At 57.6% G+C, this 9,718-nt stretch overlaps 1 protein-coding gene across 1 annotated transcript; it reads right to left on the bottom strand.

Moving 5' to 3' along the window:
* Positions 1-375: 375 nt before the first annotated feature.
* LOC311198335 (caspase recruitment domain-containing protein 8-like) lies at positions 376-7,729 on the bottom strand (the record flags this gene model as incomplete). The annotated part of the gene is made up of 9 exons (XM_084272257.1): positions 376-758; positions 2,377-2,418; positions 3,443-3,587; positions 4,602-4,727; positions 5,641-5,900; positions 6,239-6,459; positions 6,543-6,604; positions 7,413-7,478; positions 7,619-7,729. The coding sequence occupies 9 exons, from the start codon at positions 7,727-7,729 to the stop codon at positions 499-501; spliced, it is 1,293 nt and encodes a 430-aa protein (XP_084128383.1). The 3' UTR covers positions 376-498.
* Positions 7,730-9,718: the final 1,989 nt, after the last annotated feature.

Consider the following 9,718-nt stretch of genomic DNA (forward strand, 5'->3'; position numbering starts at 1 on the left):
CCCGGAGCACCCGGCACTGTCTGTGCCCCCCAGCGCTGTTTGTTCACCTTTATTCAGTCAATAAATTGTTACTTTTGGTTATAACCCTATTTGGGACTCAGTCATTTATCACCCCATGCAAGGAGCTGCACTGGGGCAAGTGGTGAGGAGATGACACCCCAACAGAAAGGAATCCCGCTGGAGGAGCTCCTGGAGGACTGTCTGCTGTGGGTGGGACCCCAGGGTGCAGCAGGGGAAGAGGGTGAGGACCCAAGGTCTCTTGTTCCAGAAGCATATCCCCAGCAGCCAATGTGACCCTGGTTCTCTACTGCTGGAAACCAAGTCAGCCAAGAAAGGCAGCCTGACACCAAGCAATTCAGAAGGTTTATTGCTGCTGTGCACCAGGGGTTTTCTATGGCAAGGTCAGGATTCAGCTGCTGCTAAACATGATTGCCCTTCTGTTGCCCCCACAAATTGAGCAGAAGCAGCCTGCTCTTTCAAGCCAAGCCTGATGTCTTTTCAGGACATCTCCAGGTGTTCCATGAGGAATGGGTCGTTTTTCTGGAGAATTTGGTAGAGCTTCTCCTGTGCCTTCACCCCTTTCTTCTCAACCATCTCCAGCAAAAGTCGGTTCTTCCTTTTTCTTGTGCTTTGAGCTTCCACTTGCTCCTCTTCATCGCTGTTGATGACGTTTTCCTGCCGTAAGTGTAGCAGAATGGTGGAGATCTGACTCATCCTGGAGCAAAGCTCAATCTTGTAACTCTTCAGGAAGGCTGCACCTAGCAGACACCAAGCCCATGTTATTGTGCTGCCCATGGCCAGGCAGCTGCAGGCGAGTCTCATGCTGCACTACGTGGCACCCTAAGCTGGCAGACACTGTGGCTGTAGACCCTGTCCCACAGCCATGTGTCTCCATCCCTCCACCAAAAAGCACGGGCTCCTGCTGTGCCCGTGATGGGAGCACTGGAAGAATGGCAAGCTGGAGGCTGGGAATGTGAGGTCAGAGCTGGGGGAGGCCAGGCTGGTGGCAGCCCCCATCAGCTGCAAGTGCCTGTCCCCTCTGGGATTCCTACAGCGTCTGGGCATGAACGGCCCATCCTGTGTCCACCCTGCAAGGTGAGCAGCTCCTGAGTCAGAACACGTGTTGCTCAAAGGCCTGAGATCTCACAGCACTGTGAATGGTTTGTGTGGAAACTGAGCCTGGAGAGGAGCTGACCCCAGCAGGGCGCTGAGCAACCACGATCAATGCAGTGGGCAGCACTGCCTGGCTTCTCCCAAGCCTCCACCCAGCCCTCCTGTGCAAGGCTGAAGTGGGAATCCATATGGCATCTCCCTGTAGCATCACAGGATAGTTTGGGTGGGAAGGGACCTCAAAGCCTCCCCGGTGCCACCCATACTTTGGGCAAGGACACCCTCCACCAGCCCAGGGTGCCCAACGCTCCATCCCACCTGGCCTTGAGCCCTGCCAGGGATCCAGAGGCAGCCACAGCTTCTCTGGGCACCCTGTGCCAGGGCCTCCCCACCCTCAGAGGAAAAAACTCTTCCTTGGGTTGAATCTAAAGCTGCCCTCTTGCAGTTTAAAATCGTTGCCCCTCGCCCTGTCTTTGCTTGGCAGCCCCCCTGCTGTCCTCTTGCTCAGGCTGTACCTGGTGTGGTGACTGCGTGTGCACAGCAAGGGAAAAGAGGAACACTGACACGTCCCAGTTTGTGTCTATCCCAGCCAGGCCTGTCTCCCTCAACCTGTGGCCTCGCTGCAGGGGTGTCCTCTTGGATCTGACCTTTCAGATGGGAGAGGTGTGAGGAGGACAAGGTGCAAGAGGTAATGATGCAGAGTTGTGGCCTTGGAGACACTGGGCTGGGATAATCCCCCCAGGCTGAGGGGCAGCGTGTTGCTCTCACTGGATCTGAGGCAAGGGGAAAGCAAAGCCCCTTGGTCAGAGTCTTCTGGAGCTGCTCTGAAGGGGGTCCTGCTGTCCCCTCTGCTCACGCCTGTTGCAGGCTCCTGCCCAGAGGTGTGGGTTGTGTCTCACATGGGCTCTCAGCCCCTCAGCTGGCTCTGAGGGTTCCCACTTACCAGAACCCAAAGCAGTTGTTATTTATGGACCGTGAACTGTCCCAGCTGCAGCTCATTCTCTGGGACAACAGAAAATTCCCTGTCCCCATGAAGGCAAACCAGTGTGTGTGTGTGGGGGGTCACCTTGACCCACCAGCGTGGCACGGAGCCTGCTGCCAGCAATGTGGGCAGAAACATTTGAGGTTGTGGCTTTCAAGACTTTTTCCCCAGAAACTCTCAAAAATGGTATGGGAAGAGAGGCTGCTGTCTGCCTTACACCCGAGGATGCTGAAAGAGAAGGAGGTTCAGACTCCAGAGATGAAGCTCTGAAAAATTGGACTGACCTGGAAAGGTCCCAGAGAAACGGCCAGGAAGATGAACATCACCTGAAAGAGCAAGGAGAGAGATCACTAAATCTGCCCCCGCTGAAAGGATGGTGCCTGATCTTCCCCGGTGTCTTCCTGAGCTGCCTAATCCTCCATGGAGCCATTAGCCTCCCAGTTCTTGTGCTGTGCAGAACTCAGGAGAAGGTCCTGGGCTCTGCAGGAGGCGTTACTTGTTCTGAGTGCTGGGCTAGGCTGACAGAGAAGGGCTGTGAGGGCACACTGAGCAGCACTGCTCCCCTGCAGCTCTTCCCCAAACCTTCCCAGAGGGGACCCCAGGGCTCAGTGTCGCTGTGTGAAGTTGGTGGCAGGTGGTGCTGAGCCCACCCGTCAACATTAGGAATCCCGTGCTCTGGAGGCTGCTGTGCTGCTGCCCTCCTGGAGGACACATGGACACGAGTCTTGGCACCCACCATCACTGACCCTGCTCCTGACACCTCCATCATCTGCTGCCCCCGACCCAGGTTCTGCTTGGGACCCAAGTCAGTGCCACCAGCCCTCCAGCAGCAGAGTCGGGAGTGACGGTCTCTGGATGCCCAGGAGAGCGGTGCCCACGCCATCCACAGCCGTGCTGCGTGCTGCCTGCGCCCAGGAGCGCAGACGGGACGTGGTGAAGGCAGCTGCTGGTCCATCCCGCCCTGCCCCGGCCCTGTGTGCCCCGTTCCACACAGCACATGTGGAGGAGCAGTGCTGGCTGGGATATGGAGGCTTTTAAGATGCTGGTTTTCACCAGAGTTTGGGTACTCTCCTTCCTTCCCCTGCATGGCAGAGGGGTTGCACTGGCACAGCCACGGGTGTTCATTGCACTACTGGGTGTCTGGAACCAAGTCAGGTGTCCATGCAAGCAGAAGCCAGGAGCACAGAGAGACACCAGGAGTGCTGGCATGTGCTCTTAAACCCCAGCCTCTGGAAATGCCCATTCAATCTGGGGATGACCGAGGTGACAAAATGGGTGAGCTCTGCATGGGTGGCACAGCTCAGCTTTTGGTAAGGCAAAGGAGCCCCTAGATGGACCTGCTGTTCCCACCTGATCTCAGTGATGCCCTCCACACCACAGTGTTGTCCCGCTTGTCCATCATACGGAGCTCCATCTCCTCTGCCATGTTCTTGATGTAGAGCTCAAGAAAGGGCTGCTGCTCCTTTGGGCTCTTGTAGCACAATGGCAAGCGTGGCTGTGGAGACAAGAAAGGATCTGAGTCTGAGTTGCAGTGAATTCACCTACATCATCCCAGGACAGATTCACATCCATCCAGGTGTGTTCCCTGCTCACACCAGCACGAGGCAAGACGAGGGAAGATGCACACATCAGGGCTCTGCTGTGCTGTCAAGATCCCCAGGGCTGCTTGGAAGTGACCTCTGCAGTGTTTTGTCTGACCTGCCTCTCCGAGATGGAGCGATGTCAAGTGGAGATCTCATCAGCCAGGGCATTCCCAAGCTGAGTGGTGGCAATCTCAAAGAGCAGAGATTTACCACCTGGTAACCCTCTCTCATGGCTGTGTCTCCACTGAGTGGCAACACTTGTCCCAACATCAGGCTGGAACTGCCCAGGTTGCAGCTTTGGGATTTTACAGCTGAGGGACTGAGAGACACTCTGTGGTTGCTGACTGCAGCCAGAGCAGTGCCCCACGCTGGGGCAGCTGGGGAAGAGCTGAAGCCCCGTGGGAAAGGACTCCCGCTGGAGAAGCTCCTGGAGGACTGTCTGCTGTGGGTGGGACCCCAGGGTGCAGCAGGGGAAGGGGGTGAGGAAAACATCTGGTGAGGAACTGACCCAAACCCCCAGTGCCCCAGTCCCTGCCCCTCCCTGTGCCACAGTGGGGGGAAGAAGGGAGCGAAACCCTGACTAAAGTGCAGACTGCTGAGAAGGGAGGGGTGGGGGGAGCTGCTTTGAGATCTGGTCCCACTTCTCATCCCCCGACTCTGGTGGCACTGGGGGTCTCATCAGGCCTCCTCTTAAGCTTTGGGGGTTTGGGGTGAGCTGTGTGCTCTTTTTGGGGGTGTCTATCATGAAATACCTTTGCTACCTGTAACCAGCACAGCTCCCACACCTCTGGCTTGGAGGGCTGGTAAGGTGGGTTCTGTTAGCAGAACATGGCCAAAGACAAAGACTTCTTGTATTGTCTATTTTATGGGGGTGTGGGGGGAGAAAGAGAAAAAGAAGAAAGGGAACAATCCCACTTCCCACTTACTTCAGGCGTTATCTCCACAAAGTTATTACTGGTCACCCAGTAATCACAGCCAAAGAACAGAGGGCTGAATGGAGAAGGCTTGGGAATAACCTTTGAATTCCAGTTGCTTTCTTGTCTTTCAATGGCCTGGAAACATCAAGAGTTACTTTTGAGAGGGCATGGGGTGGGGGACTGGGGAGGAAAGCACAGAGCTGTGACCTGCAGGGAGCCCTTGGAGCTGACTGACCTGTCAGAAGAGGCTCTAGGCTGTGCTGCAGACAGCTTCAGGGCCAGGGAGCTGCTGTGGCACAAGCAGGAACCTCCTGTGTGTGGGCAGGAGCCCAGGCAGGGGAATGCACCCTCACTGTGCCTGGGGGGAGCAGGGGGCAGGGGCTGGCACAGGGCAGCAGCTGGCTGTGGCCAGCAAGCCCTACATCTGCTCTGTGTTGCAGAGTATCCCTGCCAGGGCTTCACTCGTGCTAGGACATGCTGTCCTAGCTGACACCTCCAGAGCTGTTCCTGGAGGCATCTGAGGAAGAGGAGGGGGAGGGAGGCAGGAGCAAGGATGCTGTCCTGCAGTGAGACATGGGGCACAGTGCAACATGTGAGTCAGAGGCTGCTGGAAGTAGAACTGGGTGGGATCTCTGCTCATCTCCTCCAGGCCCTGAAAGGACCTAGAGGAAAGCTGGGAAGGACTGTGCCTGTTTGTAGGGCCATGGAACGATGGGACGAGGGGGGGTGGTTTTAAACTAGGACAGGGCAGGCTTGGATGACGTCTTAGGAAGAAGCTCTTCACTCTGAGGCTGCTGAGACACTGGCACAGGTTGCCCAGAGAGGTGGTGGAAGCCCCATCCCTGGAGACACGTAGGACAGGGTGGATGAAGCTCTCAGCAACCTGATGCAGTGAAGGTGTCCCTGCTCACTGCAGGCGGTTGGACTAGATGGACTTGGGAGGTCCCTTCAACCTGAGGCACTTTATGATGATCAGATCCTGTCCCTGCTGCCGCAGCCACCCCAGATGTCATCCTCTGTTAACCCAGCCAAGCTCCCTCTGTCTTACCTCCTTCACAGAGTTGTCATCTGGGATCAGGTAGAGGTGCAAAGTTGTATTTGCAGCACTGAGCTGCTGGAAGATCAGCACCAAGGAGTGCGCAGGGAACAAACGTAGGGCTGAACGTAACCTCCTCCAGAGCACCCCGAGTAGGGAGAAGCTGGGGTTCTCCAGGACAGCAGAGAAAGCAACCAGGCTGGTTGGTCTCTCCAGAGTCATTAGCCCAGATTTAAAATGGGCAATGGAGCACAGGCTGGTATCTACATCTTCTGCAGGAGACAGCAAAGGCAACAAGTTCTGTTCAGTTACCCTGGCGCCCTCTCCAGCTGTCTTCTAAGTAAGGCTTTAGCAGCACAAAGAAGATGTGCACCCACAGGGGATGACAGGCTCTATTTTAGGTGCCATGTGTGCCCTGGGCTTTGGGGGTCAGCAGGAGCTGCTTTGGCAGCCTTTCTGCAGGCTCAGAGAGCCACGGATCTGAAGCTTGGGACCATGAGAAGGGCCCTGGAGGGAAGGGTCTGAAGGGCTGTTTCCCTGGAGCCAGAGATGTCCCAGGGTAGGGGCAGGCTGGGGGCCTGGGAGACCCAGGTTCATGCAGTTGATGTACCTGCCAGGCAGATGAAGTGGGGGAGATACACTGCCTGCACCAGCTCGGGCTGCGCCTTGATGTCGAAGAGGGGTCCAGCGGGCACCCACAGCTCCTGGTCAGCCTGGCTCAGGTGCCGGGTCCAGGAGCTGTATCTGTAGGTGACGGTCACTGCAGACTTCACCTTGAACCCGAGGCCTGTGAGGCGGCACTGGAAGGTGCCTGCACCAGGGACGTGAGCTCTGCAGGCAGGAGAGACAACAGGCTGGTGCTACCTGGGACGGGGCGTTCCCAAGGGGCTCCCCCTTCCCCCAGCAGCTCTTACTGGTACGTGGTGCGGTGCTTCAGTGGGTCCTGGGTTATCTCTGGCATCACTTGTGGGAGATCCTGCAACACAAGTGTGGCCAGTTGGGCACCGAACGGGGTGTTGTGCCCTGGGAGCTGCTCGCAGGAGGCGTGCTGGGCTTGGCAGTGAAGCAGGAGGCAGCGTGGCGCTGGGGCTCAGAGCCTGGCAAGCAGCAGCAGGGCAGCAGCAGCGCCTGCCTGTGCCTAGAAAGGCCTCACTCTCATCAGTGAAGAGGCTGGAAAAATCACTGACTGGCATCTCCCCTGCCCTCAGCTCCTCAACAAGCACTGGTCACGTCTGAGGCTCCTCACCCCTCTGCTGCAGATCTCTGCAGCAGTGCCCAGGAGAAGTGCGGCACGCAGGCACAGCGAGGGGGACTGGACACTCTTCCCTGCTGGGTTAGATGACACTGGGGTGGGGAGAGCATCAGTTAGTCCATGCATCCCCCATGCATCAGTAGGAAGGATAATGGGTGAGTGAGCAGAGCAGCTCCCGGAGCTCCAACCTCCGTGTTTCACCCACTGAGATTTAGGATTTACTTTGCAAGTGGGAATTCCAGATAGGAAGGGTTTGTTTCCTGAGGGAGAAAACGCTGCTGTTTGTGACCTTCTTGTGAGTAAAGCCTGGGCTCTTCCCTCTCTCCAGGGTGTATCAGCAGAGAGGACAGTGCCCACAGGCAGACAGACTGGGGCAGTGCTGCTGCACGTGTTAGCATAGCAAAAGGGAGGCTGAAGAATCTTAGGGAGGGTGGAGAATTGCAGCCAACAATGGGCTTTGAAGGTGCAGCTAACCACTGGGTGACAGCTGGGTCCTTTGGGTGCTGCAGTGCCCTGTCTGCAAAGCCCTTACCTCCTGACTGCAGTGCTGGCAGCGTCTCCTCAGTCGTGAGCCCCTGTTCTCCAAGTAATAGGTCTCCTGCAGAGAGGAACACAGGGGAAAGAAGTCAAAAGCTTTTCCCCCTCCAGCCACACTTGCCTGCTGGAGGCAGCAGGAGCGGGTCTCTGCGAGCACAAGCCTGCCCCACGGCAGCTGCACTGCTGGGCTGCTCCCCATACCTCCAGAGGTGAGGCCACTGCTGTAGCCGTGCGTTGCTCCCCAGCCTTGCTGTCCTCCTCGGTCAGGCACTCCAGTGTCAGGAGTTGTGGCTCAAAATCCTCCTGTGCCATCTCCAAGGGCTCTGTCAATGTTCCCAAGGGACACCCACTGCAGAGATTGTCACCCTTTCTGTGGCACAACAGGGAGACTGTGTCATTTCTGGCTCTAGTTTGGGAGAAGCAGCCAAGGATCAGGCATCACCCGACCTGAGGAGTGCAGTTGGACGGGTCCAACAGCACCTCGTGCTGCAACAGCCACACAAAGCAGAGGAGAGCTCAGGAGCCAGGCCACATCCAGAAGTGCATCCCATCCTCCCCCTCTTCTTCACACCTTTGCCATGAAACCTGTTCCTGCTGGTTTGTGCCCACCCACACCAAGCTGCCGGCACCAGGAATCCCACCAGCTGCCCACCCCAGGAAGGCAGCATCGCATGGGGCTGGGAACATGCTCCCAGCCTCTGCCTCTCCGTTCCTCCCTGCTGTGACACAGAGAGCAGATTCCTTGCTCAGCTTCCAGGACCAGAGTCTGTCCTCTCCCTCCTGCCTTCCTTCTGCACAGGGGCATCCTTGGGCCCTTCCCCCCTGTGCAGTGCTCCCTGTGCACACACTCCAGAGCCACCTTGTGCTGCCTGCGCCGGCTCCTTCCTGCTGCCCTGGCCAGAGTCCCTCCATGGAAGATACCCCAGTTTGCACTCGCTCCCCCTCTCCCACCTCCAGATGGATCCTCACCCACTTCCCCAAGACCACCCTGCACTTACAGTTCAGTGTGTGGTTCAGAGAATGTTTTGCCCTTCCAAGACTTAATAAGCTGCCTCTGTCACCTTTCCCAGGCCTGAGTGTCAGATCTGTCACTTCCTGGGAAACTGAAAGCTTCACTGGGTGATGTCAGAGCTGGGCTGTGCCTTCACACCTCAGCTGAGCACTCCTCTTCCTCCAGCCTAGGGCTGCCTGTACTGATGGGTTATGCAGTCACCCCAACACATCCCTGCCCTCCCTTTCCTGCCAGCCTTGTGTGTGCTCAGGCTGAGCAGGACACGACTCACCCACCTCCCCCAAGACCACCCTGCACTTACAGTTCAGTGTGTGGTTCAGAGAATGTTTTGCCCTTCCAAGACTTAATGAGCTGCCTCTGTCACCTTTCCCTGGCCTGAGTTCCGGCTCCGTCACTTCCTGGGAAACTGAAAGCTTCACTGGGTGATGTCAGGGCTGGGCTGTGCCTTCACACCTCAGCTGAGCACACCTCTTCCTCCTGCCCAGGGCTGCCTGTACTGCTCTGCCTCTCTTGCCTGCACTAGTATTTCCCCCTGCACTGCCCTCTTTCGACAACCTCTCCCCCCTGCTTCCTCCCATTTCCCCTTCTCCCCAACCCAGCTCCCCTCTTGGGATGTCTTTCCCTGGGAAGGACGGGGAGGGCAGAGCTGTGAAGGCAAGGACAGAGCTTTTTTCCCCCAAGGTAACGGTGCAGCAGTGCCTTGGATCAACCCTGAAAATTCTGGGGGTGCCAGAGGGTCCCCTGATGGGTTCTGGGGTCACCCCAGCACATCCCTGCCCTCCCTTTCCTGCCGGCCTTGTGGGTGCTCAGGCTGAGCAGGACACGGCTCTACGTGCCCCAGGAGGCACAGGGGACCAGCCCATTCCCAACCCTGTTGCAGGGGCGAAGAAAATTTGGGGGTGATGGGAGGTGCAAGGCTGTGGGACTGTTGTGCCCCTGACCCCTGAAGAGCTGGCAGGGAGCTGAGGGAAGGCAGCACAGCAGGCAGCTGCCTGGCACTGCTGGCATGGCCCTGTCAGCCCCATCCCCGTGAGGCACTGCTGCCACCCTTGGGGCAGACCCCCGGGCCCTGCCCTGCAGCACACACCCCCTTCCCCCCACCAGCAGCCCCAGGATGGCAGAGCACCCTGCCACAGACCCCAGCACAGCCCAGGACCTCGGCAGGAGGTGCAGGATCTGCAGGTGATGTTCAGGACTCCGTCCCCCTGGCAGAGAGAGAACAAGGAGGTTTCAGGGACAGACTCTGTGGTGGAGGCAGCGTGTCAGGGTGATGGAGTCGGTGCCCGTAG

Source organism: Gallinula chloropus (assembly GCF_964237585.1).
Source record: "Gallinula chloropus genome assembly, chromosome: 17".
Taxonomy (NCBI): domain Eukaryota; kingdom Metazoa; phylum Chordata; class Aves; order Gruiformes; family Rallidae; genus Gallinula; species Gallinula chloropus.